The sequence below is a fragment of the Rhinoderma darwinii genome, chromosome 7 (genome assembly GCF_050947455.1).
Source record: "Rhinoderma darwinii isolate aRhiDar2 chromosome 7, aRhiDar2.hap1, whole genome shotgun sequence".
In the NCBI taxonomy this organism is placed as follows: Eukaryota; Metazoa; Chordata; class Amphibia; order Anura; family Rhinodermatidae; genus Rhinoderma; species Rhinoderma darwinii.
In genome coordinates, this window is record NC_134693.1 from 70,217,848 (window position 1) to 70,237,260 (window position 19,413).

The window sequence follows — 19,413 nt, forward strand, 5'->3', positions numbered from 1 at the left end:
AGGTTCTCAATAGGGTTGAGGTCAGTGGAACATGGCCACACCACGAGTTTCTCTCCTTTTATGCCCATAGCAGCCAATGACACAGAGGTATTCTTTGCAGCATGAGATGGTGCATTGTCATGCATGAAGATAATTTTGCTACGGAAGGCACAGTTCTTTTTGTACCACGGAAGAAAGTGGTCAGTCAAACTCTACGTACTTTGCAGAGGTCATTTTCACACCGTCAGGGACTGTAAAGGGGCCTACCAGCTCTCTCCCCATGATTCCAGCCCAAAACAGGACTCTGCCACCTCCTTGCTGACATCGCAGCCATGTTGGGACATGGTGGCCATTCACCAACCATCCACTACTCCATCCATCTGGACCATCCAGGGTTGCACGGCACTCCTCAGTAAACACGGTTTGAAAATTAGTCTTCATGCATTTCTGAGCCCACTGCAACCGTTTGCTGCTTTGCAATGGCATTTTAGCAGCTGCTCTCCTAATCCTATTAATTTGTCTGGCAGAAACCTTCCTCATTATGCCTTTATCTGAACGAACCAGTCTGTGCTGTGAATCAGCCAAAAATCTTTTCACAGTATGATGATCACGCCTAAGTTTTCTTGAAATATCCAAGGTTTTCATACCTTGTCCAAGGTATTGCACTATTTCACGCTTTTCGGCAGCAGAGAGATCCTTTCTATCCCATATTGCTTGACACCTGTGGCCTGCTTAATAACGTGGAACGTCCTTAAAGAGGCTCTGTCACCAGATTTTGCAACCCCTATCTGCTATTGCAGCAGATAGGCGCTGCAATGTAGATTACAGTAACGTTTTTATTTTTAAAAAACGAGCATTTTTGGCCAAGTTATGACCATTTTTGTAGTTATGCAAATGAGGCTTGCAAAAGTCCAAGTGGGTGTGTTTAAAAGTAAAAGTCCAAGTGGGCGTGTATTATGTGCGTACATCGGGGTGTGTTTACTACTTTTACTAGCTGGGCGTTCTGATGAGAAGTATCATCCACTTCTCTTCAGAACGCCCAGCTTCTGGCACTGCAGACACACAGCGTGTTCTCGAGAGATCACGCTGTGTCGTCACTCACAGGTCCTGCATAGTGTCAGACGAGCGAGGACATCGGCACCAGAGGCTACAGTTGATTCTGCAGCAGCATCAGCGTTTGCAGGTAAGTAGCTACATCGACTTACCTGCAAACGCCGATGCTGCTGCAGAATCAACTGAAGCCTCTGGTGCCAGTGTCCTCGCTCATCTGACACGATGCAGGACCTGTGAGTGACGTCACAGCGTGACCTGGCAGAAGCTGGGCGTTCTGAAGAGAAGTGGATGATACTTATCAGAACGCCCAGCTAGTAAAAGTATTAAAAACGCCCCGATGTACGCACATAATACACACCCACTTGGACTTTTGCAAGCCTCATTTGCATAACTACAAAAATGGTCATAACTTGGCCAAAAATGCTCGTTTTTTAAAAATAAAAACGTTACTGTAATCTACATTGCAGCACCTATCTGCTGCAATAGCAGATAGGGGTTGCAAAATCTGGTGACAGAGCCTCTTTAAGTAGTTTTCCTTTGATTGGGCACACCTGGCAAACAAATTATCACAGGTGTCTGAGATTGATTACAATGATCCAAAGAGCCCTAAGACACAATACCATCCATGAGTTTAATTGAAAAACTGATAATTAAATGTTTATGACACTTAAATCCAATGTGCATAATAATTTGGAACACTGTGTGTGGGGGCAAATGTAAGCTGGGCAAAGTAAATCAGGGTATAATAAAATCGGGTAAAAAAAAAAAATAATAAAAATCATGTTGGTTATGCTTTGAAGCAATCCTTTCTGCACAGACCGGTGTCTCACTGATAAATGTCCTTTCTTATCCCCCTTTTGGTCCACACTCTGCACCTTTGCAGTTTGGGGAATTTTGCTGGGAAGTGTTGTCCTGGTATAATACGGGCACCCACGCTTCAAGCAGAAAGGTTTGAGCCCTCTCCTTCCTCGTTCCCTAATATTAGGGCCTTGATAATTGCCTCTTGAAACAGAAGAAACTTCTGCATATTTCTGCTTTACTGACTTATGGGAGCCACACCACTCAGGCCTTATTTACACGAACGTGTGAGTTTTGCACGCGCAGAAACGCTGCATTTCTTGCACGTTGCAGTCCCGTGTGTCATCAGTGTTTGGTGCGTGGCTGCGTGATTTTCGCGCATATGGCATCCTTATGACACGCGGTTTTGAGGTTTAGAAAACGAAAAGGAGGTGGTTTTATTTTTCCCTTCATTTATTGAACAACTGTGTGCTGCTCGTGATTTTCACGCACCCATTGACTTCAATGGGTGCGTGATGCGCAAAACACGCTAAAGTATAGGACATGCTGTGAGCTTCACGCAGCGGACACACGCTGCGTGAAAAACACGGAATGTCTGAATGGCCCCATTGACTTACATAGGTCCGTGCGACGCGTGTGATTTTCACGCGGGTATCAGGGACGTGAAACACGTTCATGCAAATAAGGCCTAAGACTATGAAAAAAACAAAGGGCTGTTTTTTTGCGGGGCTGTAGTTTTTATTGGTACCATTTTGGGGTTCACGTGACTTTTTGATCACTTTCAATTCCATTTTTGGGAAGGAACGTGATAAAAAGAAATTCTACATGGTTTATTTAGTTTTGTTCACCGTGCTGTATAAATTACATGTTAACTTTATTCTGCGGGTCAGTAAAAACATGGCTATATCAGCTCTATATCGTTTTTATAAATGTTTTACTCTTTTTTTTTTTTTTTTTTTTTTTTTTTTTATGGTGTAATCATGTTTTTGGGTAGCCATATTTCAAGAACTATAGCTTTTTTCCTGCTCTGTCTACAGAGCTGTGAGGGATTTGTTTTTTTGCAGGACGAGCTGTACGTTTTTATTGCTGTCATTCTGTGGTACTTGTGACTATTTGATCACTTTATATCCTATTTTTGGGAGGCAAGGTGACCAAAAAACAACAATTCCATCTTTCTAGGTTGTTTTTTTTAATACACCGTTCACCGTGCGTTATAAACTACGTTAACTTTTTTCTGTGGGCTAGTACGATTCCGGTGATACCAAATTTAGCTTTATGTTTTACAACTTTTCCATGTTCTGAGAACCAGAACTTTCATTTTTTTCGTCGACTGAGCTTAAGGTTTGTTTTTTGCAAGATGAGTTTAGTTTTCATCGAGACCATCTTTGGATATATGCAACTTTTTGATACTTTTTGTTCCAATTTTTTGGAAGGCAAGGTGACCAAAAAGCAGCAAGTCCGGCATTATTGTTTAGGTGGTTTTTTTCGGCGTTCAACTCTTGGGATAAATGTCATAAGATCGTGTATAGTTCAGGATGTTACGGACACGGCGATACAAATTCAGTATAGTTTATTTTAATTTTTTTCAGTAATAAAAGGGCTTGATCAATAATAAAGGGTGATTTTTCATTTTATTACATTATTTTTTTACAAAATTTTTTTTTGTAGTCCTATTAGGGGACTTGAAGGTCCAACGGTTTGATCTCGTTAGGGTATGTTCACACAGCTTATTTTCAGACGTTTTTCGGGCTGCAAACTGCCGAAAGATCAGAGGCAGAACGCCTCCAAACATCTGCCCATTGATTTCAAATGGGAAAAACGGCGGTCTGTTCCGATGGGGCGTTTTTGTTTTTTTTACACAGGCCGTTTTGAAAAACGGCTGCGTAAAAAAAGCCAGTGAGAAAGAAGTGCATGTCACTTCTTGAACCGTTATTGGAGCCTTTTTTTATTGACACTAGAAAAAAACAGCTCCAAAAACGGGCGTAAAAAAAAACACAGCGAAAAACGCGAGTTGCTAAAAAAAAAAAAAAAAAAAAAAAAAGAAAAAGAAAAAAACGGCTGAAAATCAGGAGTGGCTTTCCCTTGAAAACATCTCTGTATTTTTAGACTTTTTTGCTAAGCCTGTGAACATATGTATTGCAGTGTATTAAACCGGTCAGTTTCACACGGACAGATAGGCTTCTATAATTGGCATTGCAGGAGGCCAGTGTTAGGCCTCCGGTTGCCATTGCAGCCATCAGCTACAAACCCCTTAGATCACTGAAGCTAGCTCTGGTCCTTGCCGTTACAGCAGGGTGTCAGCTGTAACATACAGCGGACACCAGCGGTTGTTTGAGCCCGTGCAATCTATTTGTCGTAAATATACAACATTTTGCGGGAAGCACTGGCTTTCCATGACGTATACTTATGACAAATGTTGGGAAGGGATTAAAGTCTATATAAACCTTTGAAGACTTTTTTTTTTTTTACTAAAACAGAATTTAATAGCACCAACTGTGCAAATAGTTTTTTTTATTTAAAAAATAGTTTTTACTTTGAGATACAGCTTATATGTATCCTGGATACACGGAAGCTGTATCTTGTGCTAAAACCCGAATCAGTCAGTTCAGCATCAGTCAACACGCAGGACCCAGTGTCACCGAAGCAGTCAGCCCCGCTCACCTGACGGATTCAAGTTTCAGCACAAGATACAGTTACATAGAAGCTGTATCTGAAAAAGCAAAGTTTTTTTTTTTTTTATAAAAAAACAATTACAAAGTTGCATTAAACACTATAATAATTTTTTATTAAAACGAAGTCTTCAAAAAGTATACGTAGTCAGCCAACCACCAAATTTAAAGGCCGAGACAGAGTATGTTTTTCAGACAAACAACTGACATACAACGCTACAAACCACACAGTGAAATCAGCAGAGACCATGCCGAGGTCTATAAAGATTATGTACAGTCCTGGTGGGAAGTACGCAGCCTTGAAAGTTATAGCAGAAACAAAAATGTCCCGAGGGGGGACTACGGATTAATTTAATACCTGCCACCAGAGTACGTACACCGCCCTAATTAAGGAGAACAAGCAGCAACGGATAGTTTTCTCCCCTTCGTGACAATCCGTTTAAAAGCGGAGAAATCTGCCTTTGAGAACAATTCCAATCCGTTAAAAAAAAAGTGCAAGGCCAATGTCATTTAACCACTCAATGGCCAGTACATTAAAAGTTTCCCAGTACATTATATGTTACCGTATTTTTCGGACTATAAGACGCAGTTTTTAGAAAGAATAAATCTTGCTAAAAAGCCCCTGTGTTTTCTAGTCGGCAGTCAAGGTACCCGGCAGCGCCAGGCCCCCTAACCCATCATGGAGCGGGGATGATGTACGGAGCGGGCTCACGCACTGAGCCTGCTCCACACACTGCAGGTGTCAGCAGCTGACACGCTGCTCTAACTAGTTAAATGCCGCGGTCAATAGCGACCGCGTTAAATACCGCAGTCAATAGCGACTGCAACATTTATATGGGCTTTCCCATGAAGGACATTTCTGACATATCCACAAGATATGTCATTAATGTCAGATAGATGCAGGTCCCACCTTTGAGACCCAAATCTATCTCTAGAAAGGGGCCCCCTAAACCCCGTTCTATCTTACCTGGCTCCACTGTCTTCCGGCCACTTCACTTCCTGGTTAAATGGTCGAGTTACAGAAACAGTAACTCGCAGAGCTATGCAGTTTTCGTAACTCCCATACAACTGAATAGTAGTTACGGAAACAGCGTAGCATGCTACGCTGCTTCTGTAACTGCAATTCACTACTACGGGAGTCACGGAAACAGCATAGCTCTGCGAGTTACACGGTTTCCTTAACTCATCCATTTATTGCAGTGTATTGTACCAGCTACCGAATGATCGCTGGTTCAAGTCCCCTAGGGGGAACTATTAAACTTTTTTTTACGCATTTTATTAAATACATTTTCAGGAGTGTAAAAAATGTTAATGACCAGCCTATTTTAGACCTTAATGACCAATCTATTTTTTACGTTTTTCCATCGTCGCATTCCAAGAGCCAAAACTTTTTTATTTTTGCGTCGACATAGCTGTATACGGTCTTGTTTTTTGCGGGACAAGTTCTATTTTTTAATAGCACCATTGTGAGGTACATATTATTTATTGATTAACTTTTAACTTTTGGGGGGGGGGGGTGGGAATAGAAAAAAAAATCTGAAATTTCGCCACTTTTTTGCATCCTAAATCTGCGCCGTTTACTGTGTGGTATAAATAACACTAACTTTATTCAGCGGGTTGTTACGATTGCAACGATACCAAATTTGTATAGATTTTGTATGTTTTACTACTTTTACACAGTAAAAACGCTTTTTTTTCAAAATTATTTGTTTTTGTGTCTCCATATTTGAAGAGACGCAACGTTTTTATTTTTTCACCGATGCGGTTGTATGAGGGCTTTTTTTTTTGTGGGAAGACAGGTAGTTTTTATTGGTACCATTTTGGCGTAGATGCGACTTTTTGATCACTTTTTAATCACATTTTTTTAAAGTCAGGATTCAAAGAAAACAGCAATTTTTCAGTCGTTTTTGATTTCATTTTTTACGGCATTCACCGTGCGGGTTAAGTAATGTAATAGCTTTATAGTCGGGGTCATTACGGACGCAGTGATACCAAATGTGTGTAACTTAAAATTTATTTAGTTTTTTTAATATTAAAGCAGTTTGTAAGGGGAAAAAGTCGGTTTTTAATTTTTTTTTCCCCTTTTTTTTTTCATTAAGTTTATTAAACTTTTTTTTTAAACTTTTTTACTAGTCCCACTAGGGGACTTTAATATGCGATTCTCCGAGCGATATTATAATACATTGCAATACTTAAGTATTGCAGTTTATTACTGCCTGTCCGTTTAACACGGACAGGCATCTGCTAGGTCATGCCTGCGGCATGATCTAGCAGGCATTCGCTACAGGCAGACCTGGGGGCCTTTATTAGGCGCCCGGCTGCCATCGGAGACACAGACACTCTGCGATCTTATCACAGGGTGTCAGTGGGATGAGAGGGAACTCCCTCCCTCTCTCCAAAAACCACTCAGATGCGGTGCACGCTATTGCGCACCGCATCTGAAGGGTTAAACGGGTGAGATTGATACGAATATCGATCTCACCCGGTCGAGCAGGGACGCCCCCAGCTCCGTCTGGCAGCTGAGAGCAGGGAGATTTGACAGCTCCCTGCTCTGTTTACTTTATTCTGCTGCAGTGCCGTAAAAAGGCTTATGCATCAGAATAAAGCCCGTTAGTGGCTGCCGTGAAAAGGTGTATTGGTGGTCACGAACGGGTTAAAAGTAAAAAAAAAAAAAATTGAAAACCCCAGAATCGGTCTTTTGGTCACCATAGCGCTAAAAAGAACGTAAGAATGAAAAAAAATAGTATGTACCAAATGTGCTAATAAAAACTACAGCTCGTCCCTCAAAAAATAAGCCCTCACACCGCTCAAAACGATGGAAAAATATAAAACGTTTTGGCTCTCAGAATGTGGTGAAACCCAACAAATTTTTTTTTAACCAATACATTTTTTTTCTTTGACTTTTTCCTATTTTCGGTTGTCTAAAACCTGGGTGCATCTTATAGTTAGGTGCGTCTTATAGTCCGAAAAACACAGTACTTTAAACGGTGACTTTATAAACCACAACTCTTCCTGCACAGAACAATCCTCATGCGGCTACGTCAACGGAAAAGTAAAAATTTATGGCTTTTAATAAGGCGGAGTGTAAGAACCAAAATGAAAAATGGCTGCGGCGCCAAACCCTCAGTCAATGGGGGGTAATGTTGAGATTTAAGATAAACCACAATACAAGCCTTATTGACTGACCATATTGTAAGAAAATGATTGTTATTGTATTAAATCATCAGACCTTACTAATGTTTAACCCCTTAACGACTTCCAATGTACTAGTGCGTTGCTGTCGTTAATTACTTAACGCAACACTATGTATAGGTATATCAGAAGCGGAGCCCACACTATCGCCAGCTGTATATTACAGCAGACACCCTACTGCATGGCCAGGACCGGAGCTAGCCTCCGAACTGGCCGATTAACCCCTTAGATGCAGCGCTGCATCTATGGGGTTTACTAGCAGATCAGCACCCTGCGATATGATCAGATAAATAACTGACAACTCTAATGCATTCAACTACATGGATAGTGCAATGTAGTAGATTTCAGAGGTAGTAAAAAATGATAAAAAAGTGCATTTAACCTCAAAATAGTACCAATAAAATCTACAAGCCGTTTCGCAAAAAAAAGTTGGCCAGAATATGCGGACAAAAAAAAAAAAAAAAAAAAAAATGTGATTTGACTGTGCAAACACTACAAAACATAAAAATAAAACTATACACATATGGTATCAACCCGCAAACTAAAGTAAAAATGCCATTTTAGGCCCACGGTGAACACGAAGAAAAATAAAAACACATTGTCAAAATTGCTGGTATTTGGTCACCTTGCTTGTCAAAAAATGGAATACAAAGTGACCAAAAAGATCGCATGTACCCCAAAATGGTACCAATGAAAACGACAGTGTCCTGCAACAAATAAGCCCTCACACAGCTCCGGTGGTGAAAAAATAAAAAAAGTTCTGGCTCTCAGAATATGGCGATGCAAAATGTGCAGAGTGTTCCAAAAGCGGATAATATCTGGCTCCATTTATCAATGCGACACCGGCCACACATCTGTGATTATTTACTTACCATTACCATACCACCTTATTATGCCCTGATGTACTCCGCACAGATTACATATGCACCCACACTATAAACTGAAATACCAGCAAAACCCCAAACAATGCTACTACCAAGCAAAATCTACGCTCCAAAAGGCACTCCCTCCATTCTGAACTCTGCATCGTGGCCAAACATCATTTCAAATCCACATATATGGCATCGCCATACCCGGGAAACCCCGATTAACAGTTTGAGATATTGGTCTTCAGTGGACCTCAGAGCTCTGCAATTGTGGGCCAAATTGCTTTTCAAATGTTGGGGTGCTTTATCTCCTTTATGCCTTGCAAAAAATTAAAATGTCCACTTTTGTCAGAAAAAAACGCGTTAATATTCAATTTCACGGCATAATTCCACTAAATTGAGCAAAAAGGCGATGGGAACAAAATGCTCACTATACCCCTCGATAAATCTCTTCAGGGGTGTGGTTTCCCAAATGGTCACTTTTGGGGGGTTTCCACTGATTTGGTCCCTCATGGGCTTTGCAAATGTGACATGGCGCTGCAAAACCGTTCCAGCAAAATTTGAGCGCCAAAAGCCAAATAGCGCTCTTTCCTTTGTAAGCCCTGCCGTGTGTCGAAACAGCAGTTTATTACCATATATGGGGTATTGTCGTAATAGGGTGATATTGTTTTTCAAAATGTTGGGGTGCTTTTTCTCCTTTATGCCTTGCAAAAATGTAACATTTTCCACAAAAATCCTGTGGGGTTAAAGAGGCTCTGTCATCACATTTTAAGCGCCCTATCTTGTACATAATCTGATCTGCACTGTAATGTAGATAACAGTGGTTTTTATTTTGAAAAACGATCATTTTTGAGAAATTTTAGATTTATGCTAATTCGTTTCTTAATGCCCAAGCGGGCGTTGTAAAGAGAAGTGTATGACACTGAGCAATCTGCATCATACACTTCTCCATTCATGTCCATTTGTACTTAGCACAGCGTGATCTCGCTGTGCGGTCATACACCCACATTAACTTTACGGAAGTGTTTTGAGAGTGAATAGACATCACCTCCAGCCAGGACGCAATGTCTATTCACACTAGACATCGCATCCTGGCTGGAGGTGATGTCTATTCACTCTCAAGACACTACAGTAAAGTTAATGTGGGTGTATGACAGCACAGCTGTGCGGAGTACAAATGGACATGAATGGAGAGAAGTGTATGACGCTGATTGGTCAGTGTCATACACGTCTCTTTACAATGCCCACTTGGTCAAACAAACAAAAAAACTATACCCCTACATTGGAAACATCCCAAGGTTCCTATATGGTCAGCATGGATTGTGTTGGTAATTCTACTCTGCCACTTTTTAAACTCTCTTATGAATCATGTGGCTGCCCGGATAAATTTTTTTAAAGTGTGGAGCCCTTGGATAGCCAACCCTCATACTAGCTCATAACTTGACATTGCTGACTTTGATTGGGCCTGGAATTTGCTGCCGTCTCTCTGCGTTACCCTATTTCTCCATAATATATATATATATATATCTCTATCTCTATCTCTCTCAATATATGAAGAAACGTATCACATGGGTTTTTGTGTTAATAATGGACCTTATACACTTGGTACTATTGTACTTTTTGCTGTATGCAACATTACTTTGTGCTTTTTCCTACTGCCGTTTGCGGTGAGGTCTTAATACTAAAAAAAATATATATATATATTTTTGTTTAAAGTTTTTTTTTTTAAAGGTTTTTTTCATGTAAAAAGCTATTTAAGTGCTCATATGGGAAAATCTGTCACTATATGGGCAGGGGATGGCAACACCCAGCTATTGCTAGGAGAAAATCTTCCACAGGGCCCATATGAGACCTGACAGCCGCATTAAAACGGAACTTGTGAAAAGTAACTTCAAATTTCAGTTTACTCAGGGGGAGGGGGTCCTAGGTTAATTTGATAAGGAAGGAATAAAATGAGATAAATGGCATGACAACTATATTTATGAAGTAAACAAAAAAGGTAGAGAAAACAGATTGTTGGGAAAAAGGTAAAAAAGGAAGGAAATCGTAAAAAGTGGTTTTAGAGAGAGAGACTGCATTGGTAATTAGTTGTAAAATGAGGAGACAGAACAAACCGTACTCACGCACCGTACTAGATGTATTTGCTGTGCTTGTTGCGGGGGCACTATGCTCTGAATGACCTTGCCCTCCTCCGTATAGTGGAAGTCCATGGTCTGTGGAGGAAGCAGCATACTCTTGTGCATGCTGGCTCACATATTCTGTAGACAGACCATTCTGCGGTGGAGGCGGGAAGGGAATAGCAGCAAAAGGTTGAACCATGGTCTCAGGAGTGGCTGTCGGCTCCTGGTTACCCTGTAAAGAGCAGATCAAGAAATAACAATTGTTAGAACGGTAAAAATGTATATGAAAATAAAGCTAACCGCCACTGATAAAACAATGTTTAAAGAGGCTCTGTCACCACATTATAAGTGCCCTATCTCCTACATAAGGATCTAGCAGGATCCCTATGCGCTGTGTAAATGAATGGAGAGGAGTGCATGATGCTGATTGGTCAGCGTCATACACTCCTCTGTACAACACCCACTTGGTCTAAAGTAAAAATATGCCCACTTGGGCATTAAGAAACTCATTAGCATAAATCTAAAAACAAAGTGGTAAAAATAGATTGTCGCTTACATTATAGCGCCCATCTCCTTATCTAGGAGATAGGGCACTTATAATGTGGTGACAGAGCCTCTTTAAATGCAGGTGATTCTAGTACCACAATGTGGTTTCTCATTGAAATATTTCTAGTAACATTTCCTAGATATGCGTGATCATAAACGGTCAGCTGTAATAAAACTGCAGTTTTGCAGACGTCGTAGCACAGCTTCCTGTTGCACTTAGGTCTAAAATCTTTAACTACACTGAACAAAGTTTTAATCTGGGCTCTAAGAATTACTCTAATGCCCGTTGCACACGGCAGTGCTACTCGGGCCGTTTTTCACAGCACTCAATAGTTTTCACAGACCCATTCACTTTAATAGGTGAATCGGGTCCGTGAAAACAGACCCGACTTTTTGATCCGTGGAAAGATAGAAAATGTCCTATTCTTCCACTGACGGGATCCGGCCGCCACATGTGGCCGTGTGCATGAGGCATTAGAACTCCATTGAACACAATTTGAGTTTTAAAAACCACACGTATTTAACACTAAGCGTTGAAGCATTTTTAAAAAAGTTAATAAATTGTGCCGTTTTCTAATTTTGTCATTTTGTACAGGTGTCCCATAGTAAAAACCTATGTAAAAAAAACACCATACACAAAGCATGTACATTTGTGAAAAAAGCACCACAGACCGCAAAAACAAAAACGCTAGGTATGTAGGGTCTTACTTTACGGTGTACTATTAATTACTGCATAATCTAAAGAGAAAGAAAGAAAGGAGGTACAAGGTGCAGGTCACCAAGGTAGGTTGCTGGAGAGGAGGTAAAAAAATTGGCAAATTTGCTCACCAGATTGGGTTATGCATCCACAGGCACAACCCTGGTGTAGGTAAGAATATATTAGTCAGTTGCAAACAAACCTGGCTGGTAGACAAATACGTAACCGCAGTATCAATAGAACAGTATATAAAGAGAAAACAGGGATAGGTGAACCAGCGCTACTGACAGAACGAGCCAAGTGTGATTTTCAAACAAGATTTATTGAGGCTACGCGTTTGACCCCTTCAGGACGCAGCCTGTTTTGGCCTTCTGGACAAGACGATTTTTTAAAATCTGAAATGTGTTACTTTGTGTGGTAATAACTTTGAAATGCTTTTACCTATCCAAGAGATTCTGAAATGGTTTTCTGTTGACATTGACCAAATTTTTCCAAACAAACAAACAAACAAACCCAGTATTGTGAAAAACACCAACATTGAGAAAAATTAGCATTTATAAGACAGATAAAAAAATACTACACAAAGTAGTAACCAGTTAACATTTCCCTCCCATATGCCTACTTTATGTTTGCATCGTTTTATTTTTCTAGGACTTTACAAGGCTTATAAGTTTAGCAGCAATTTCTCACATTTTCAAGAAAACTTCCAAAGCAATTTTTTTTTTCAGTTGTAAAGTGGCTTTGAGGGCCTTCTATATTAGAAACTCCACATACATCACCCTGTTTTAAAAATTGCACCCCTCAATGTATTCACAACAGCATTTAGAAAGTTTAACCCTTTACGTGTAAAATCTTTTTTGCGGAAATTCATTTGTAATACATTTGTCTGTAACACAGAGGGTTTTACCAGAGAAACGCAACCCAATATTTATTGCCCAAATTCTGCAGTTTTTAGAAATATCCCACATGTGGTCCTAGTGTGGTAATGGACTGAAGCACCGGCCTCAGAAGCAAAGGAGCACCTAGAGGATATGGGGCCTCTTTTTATTAGATATTTTAGGCACCATGTCAGGTTTGAAGTGGTCTTGTGGTGCAAAAAAAAATAAAAAATGGAAGCCCCCAAAAGTGACCCCATTTTAGCAACTACACCCCACAAGGCATTTATCATTTGCCTGGACATATGACAGGGCTCAGAAGTGAAGAGCAACATGTGCACGTGAGGCCTATTTTGGTGATATTCACCGCATTGGACCCCCCAATTGCAGGGCTCTGAGGTCAAATAGTAAAACAAACTCCTATAGTAGTGACCCCTATTTTGCAAACTACACCCCTTGCTTTTTTAATTTAGTTTCACTCCCTGCCTTCCAAGAGCCATAACGGTTTTATTTTTCCGTCAATAGATTTTTGCGAGGGCTTATTTTTTGCAGGAGGAGTTGTAGTTTCTATGGACACCATTTAAAGTACCATCTAATGTACTAGAAATAGGGTTGTCACGATACCAGAATTTGGATTTCGATACCGATACTTTGTGCAGTATTGCGATTTGATACCAAAACGATACTTTGCCAACAGTAATAAAAGTAAAAAAGAAGTTCTTCCATTCTCTGATGTGAGGCACATTCAAAATTCATCACACCAAGGGCTTGTTTAGACGAATGTGTAATACGTGCGTGCAACGCGCAAGACTTTCACGCGTCGTACGGACCTATGTTAGTCTATGGGGCAGTGCAGACAGTCCGTGATTCTTGCACAACGTGAGTCCGTTGCGAAAAACTCACGACATGTCCTATATTTGTGCGTTGTTCGCATCACGCACTCATTGAAGTCAATGGGTGCGTGAAAATCACACATGCCACACGGAAGCACTTCCATGGGACGAGAGTGATTCGCGCAACAGCAGTCAAACGATGAATGTAAACAGAAAAGCACCACGTGCTTTTCTGTTTACAAACATCCAAACGGAGTGTCATAATGATGGCGGCTGCGCGAAAATCACGCAGCAGCGCATCATACGGGGATGATACACGGAGCTGTTAAGTGCCTTTTGCGCACGCAAAACGCAGCATTTTTTGCGTGCGCAAAAAGCACACGCTCGTGTAAACCCGGCCTAATAGTAACTAGCCCCATTATTTCTCAGTCATAATGAACAACATTGGGTTAATGTGAAAGGTACATGATGGGTTAACTACTATTAACCTGGGGCACATGGAGGATAAATTCATTACACCTAGTGCCTCACATTAATGAGTGAAAGGTTTTTATTTTATTTTTCTACAGCGTACTCATCATAAACAACGCAAAAAATTGGGGTTTTTTACGGCTTTCACTGTGCGGAATAAATAACAGAATATTTTTATAGTTAAGGTCGTTACGGTCGCAGCGATACCAAATATGTATGGCTTTATTATTATTTTTCAATAAATGACTTGATAAGGGAAAAAGGGCGATTGTGTTTTAGGTTATTACTTGAAACTTATTGTATTTTTTACAACTTCTATTTTTACTTTTTACACTTTTCATTAGTCCCACTAGGGGACTTGAAGGTCAGACTGTTTGTTTGATGTTCTAATACATTGCACTACTTATGTAGTGCAATGTATTAGAACGGTCAGTTGTTCACGGACGGCAAGCCGATCAGGCTCCGCCTCCAGACGGGCCATAATCGCCTTCCGTAATGGCAGATAGGAGGCCTAACAATGGCTTCCTGTTGCCATAGTAACAGTCGCCAGCCTTGCCATCGCATGGCAGGCTGCCGATATGATACAAACCACTTTGATGCAGCGATCGCATTTGATCGCTACATTGAACGGGTTAATGGCAGGAATCGGAGCTAGATACCGATACATCTAACATACAGCGGACACCCACTGCTCATGACGCCGGCTCAGCTTCTGAGCCGGCACCATCTTGCCGATGGTACCGGAAGCCTTTTGGGCCCCAACAAGCGGGGCATAGGAGGATTTAGTTTCTGGCCTACCGGGAGGTAAGTATTAGGCCTCCGGTCGCCTTGGCAGCCACCAGCAACCTAGCGAGCACGTTGCTGGGGTGCCGGTGGCTATAAACTCCTCACATGCTGCGATCTCTATTGAACGCAGCATGTGAGGGGTTAATCGGCCAGATCGGATGCTAGCTCCGGTCCTGGCCGATACCTCAGGGTGCCAGCTGTAACATACAGCTGTCACCTGGCGGTTAGGTTGCTGGCTCAGCTCCATCTCCTTCACGTAGAATTGTGTTAAAACACCAGTCCATCACGTAACTGTACGTGAAAATGCGGGAAGGGGTTAAGGTATATGCTCCAAATCTTTGGAACATCTGGGAGTTGAGTATCGATCTCCAGATACTATTTCTGTGGAACTATAGGACCCATGAGAATTAAGTGCAAATCATTTAGACCATCGATTGTCTACCGCATACGTGAAGGGTAAGGCCGGATGGATTCACACAGGCGTGTTCGGACCGTGACATATATGTCGACTGCATTTCCCGGACCAAACACCCTACAGGGTGCTGGGCTCTTATCGTCATAGTTATCTATGACGCTAGGTGTCACTGCCTCGCTGCAGGAAAACTGTCCCATACGGTAATCGTGTTTTCAGTACAGGACAGTAGTTCAAGAGAGGCAGGGACACCTAGCGTCAGAACTATGATGCTAGGAGCCGGCTCCCTGCAGTGTGTTCGGTCCGGGAAATGCGACCGACATACGGACCGTATATAACGGACCGAAGACACACATGTGAATCCGGCCTAAGTGTTATCCTCTGAAGATAAATTTGGACGGTTGCTAAGCTCCATCTGAGCGCTTAAAAAACAGTCCTTTCATTTAGCAAATGCTTATTTTTGTGGCAGATGACTTGCAGCAAAGTCGTAGGTTTAAAAAAACAAAGACAAAACCAAAAGAAAAAACTCCACCCTGCCAGGTCCTGGGCCTAAAAGGAGAACGCTGACAGGACAATAGCCTGCAATACAGAAGTATTGCAGCGTATTATAGAAGCAAACGCATGTTCAAGTCCCCTTGTTGGACTAAGGCTCTGTTCACATCTGCTTTGGAGGATCAGTTAGGGGCCTCCGTCGCAGATCTGGCAGAAATTACCCAAAACACTAGTGCAGCATGCTGCACCATTGTTTCCGGTGAAACCATAGACGCCAACAGAATCCATTAAAGTCAATGGGCTTCATTGGCCGTCAGTGGTGTCCATGGTGCAATGGAATCGTTGCTTCTGGTTTTCCCTTGTTCTGTTTCTGTGACAGCAGAACAATGGAAAGCCCAAAGACAGGTTTGAATATAACCTAAACACATAAAAAAAAGTCAAAACCTCAAATTTCATATTTTTAACATATAGATCTTGTGTGCTGTATAAACCTGCATTCACAGGCGTGCTTGCACATGTATACGTGTCCGGTTTCATTTTGCTGGAATGTGCTGTTCAAACGTGTGGGTTTTTTACACACACACACACACACACACACACACAATTAAAAAAACAAAGACAATTAGTATTGCCAAATCCGTAACAATTAGAACTGTTAAAATGATTACATTATTTAACCCGCAGGGTAAACTTTAAAAAAAAAAAAAAAAAACAATGAAAACTGGCTGTGGCAGATAGGGAGTAAGAAACAAAATTGCTAACCAGGTTTTCGGTATTCTAACGTTCTTTTTTTTTCCCCACTTGTGTGCCACGACAAACAAACCATAGCACCACCTCCCTTCCTGGGCAATTCCTAAATCATTCAGCAGGCACATCAATATTTCAAGACGAGAACAATCACCAAATGAAATTGGAAAGATGATATTAACATGGTGTTTATATTTAAAAGCATTGCAAACAATCCACGTAGAAAACAGATTTCTATTTTACACCCATCATGCATATTTATGTATATGCCGAGTGGGTGCACTAGAATACACAATATTTCTTTTATAAAAAATGAAAAAACCTGAAGAGGGGGGGGGGGGGGTAACTTCGTTGGATACAAAGTAAGCATTACACATTCATCTAACATAAGTAATGTCATGAGTACTCTCATCCAAGGCATTTATACAATATCAGGCATTTATGTGGATAACAGAAAATATACAATGGCAATTAAAAATTAATCTACAGAGACGAGAAGCATCACCAGTACGGGGATATCACATCTCATCTATAGCAATGCCACGGTACAATATCTATGCATCGCTTCTAAATATACATGACAGATCAACAATGAAGTGTAAAGTGAACAGTGAACAGTGAAAGTGTTATCAAACTTTTAGTAGTCAACCACTATTAGGGGGGGGGGAAAAAAAGCAATCTGCAATATCGTATGAGTTATCCAGAATAGTTATGAATTAACTATATGTCACAATGATGGTACTAGGTCTACTCTATATGAAACCTTAGCTTGAAGTGCAACACATCAAATACAGCCATGTTACTTTAGGGCATGGTCTCCCAGACAGTAGGTCGCGACCGCCTGGGGGGCTGTGTGAAGACCTAGGGGGGGGGGGGGGGCCTTGAGCCACTGACCAATTTCCCTTAATCAACGTGAGCGGCTCGGAGCAGACAGGTGCGATGTAGTGACGTTATCGCACCGGTCTACGCTGAGCCACACTGGACAGACTGGAGGAGCAGAGGGAACTCTTCCACCAGTCGTGGGAACGGGCATAGGTAAGTATGTGGTTTGTTTTTTATTAGGAACTATTGGGGCTATGTGGAGGCATACTGTGTGGTGGCAGCTTTGGGGGGCATTATACTGTGAGGTGGCGGTTATGGGGATATTTTACTGTGGAGAGGGCAGCTATAGGAGTATTCTATAGAGTGGAGGGCAGCTACGGCAGCATTATACAGTGGGGGCAGTTATAAAGGCATTAAACAGTGTGTGGGGCAGCTATAGGGGCAGTATCCTGTGGGGGCAGCTATGAGGGCATTATCCTATGTGGGAAGCCCACTGGGTTGGGGCCCACTCAGATGTGTTTCAAACACCTAGCTACGCATCTACAGGGGGCGCTGCGGCAGCATCTACACGGGGCACTGCGCTGCGGCAGCATCTACACGGGGCACTGCGCTGCGGCACTATCTAAAAAGGGGCTGCCCAATCTTGACATGTGTGCTAACTGAGCCGCCGGACTGCATTTAGCGACACAAACTGGAAAGCTGGATTGTTGAAATAAACACGCGGAGAAATATCTCAAATTTTAAACCTAGCGCTATTATTATAGTAATATAATGTTATAGTAGTTCAAATAACTAATTGATTAACAATAATTTTGTATTGTATCAAATTTGAAAGTAATGCGGCCCAACCACTTCACATTTTTTCTATATGCGGCCCACTTACCCGGCCGAGTTTGAGACCGCTGGTGTAGACGCTGCTATCGCTCTGCTAAAAGCTTAGTCACTATATTTGCAGCATATTAAAATATTGCCTGTGCTACTAGCACTATGGAAACGCAAAGTGGGGCACATCGCCAGTGCTATTATGGCAGTACTAATATGTCAAGCACAGTGGTAGCTCTAATTTGGGGCAGAATGACCGCACTATTACAATAGGGCCTTATGACCGTAATGGGGAGTTCTGGCTATTAAAACGAAAGGTGCCCCCAAACCACTAGAAAGGTGGAGAATACAGGTTTAACTATACCTATGTTGGTGATCACACTGCAAGCAACATTAGGAGAATAAAGTTTAAATCACGTGCCGAATGCTATCAGCTGCCAAGTCTACGCCGGTCAAGAAAGTGCCCTGGTTCCACTCCTGTAAATCCTCCCCAACTTCTCCCCTCTTGAGAGATAGCTATAGTTAGTCCCCTGTGTCATAACGTGCTATCCTCTAAAGCGCTCACTCAAGAAGGGCGGAATTGGGGAGAATTTACAGCAGAAGCCAGGACACTTCCATGACCAGCGTACACTTCGCATCTTATTAGCATATGGATTGTGATCCATTAAGGCCAGGGCTACACTGACTTTTTGTAGTGCAACTGATTGATTTTTTTACTATTGAGCTACATCTTAAGTTCAAATAGTACATTGAGTTGCATGCAATCTTGTACTAGTTCAAACGGTCTTACTACAATAAGGGTATGTTCACACGCCGCGTTAAAAAAGTCTGAAAATACTGATTTTCAGACTTTACGCCACTTGCGATTTGTGGCGTTTTTGGAGCGGCTTTCTCTAGTCAATAAAAAACCGCTCCAAAAACATCCCAAGAAGTGTCCTGCACTTTTTTTTTTGCATCCATTTTTTTACGCCGCCGTTTTTCAAAACTGCCACGCAAAAAAACGGCCCATCGGAACATAACAGGTTTTTCCCATTGAAATCAATGGGCAGATGCTTGGGGGCGTTCTGCTTCCGATTTTTCGGGCGTTTACGGCCCGAAAAACGGCCAAAGATAGGCCGTATGAAAATACCCTAAGTCTCAGTGGAGTTCTGGCTTAAAGAGGCTCTGTCACCAGATTCTCAAATCCCTATCTCCTATCGCATGTAATCGGCGCTGCAATGTAGATAACAGTAA

The 19,413-nt window shown here is 41.6% G+C and overlaps 1 protein-coding gene across 5 annotated transcripts in view; it reads right to left on the reverse strand.

Moving 5' to 3' along the window:
* Nucleotides 1-19,413, reverse strand: part of RBFOX2 (RNA binding fox-1 homolog 2) — a 262,780-nt gene that overhangs the window by 215,143 nt on the left and 28,224 nt on the right. For all 5 annotated transcript variants that reach the window (XM_075833520.1, XM_075833519.1, XM_075833517.1 and 2 more), the window contains exon 2: nt 10,685-10,909. In XM_075833520.1, coding sequence (XP_075689635.1) covers nt 10,685-10,909 — 225 coding nt within the window. The remainder of the gene's footprint in view (nt 1-10,684; nt 10,910-19,413) is intronic.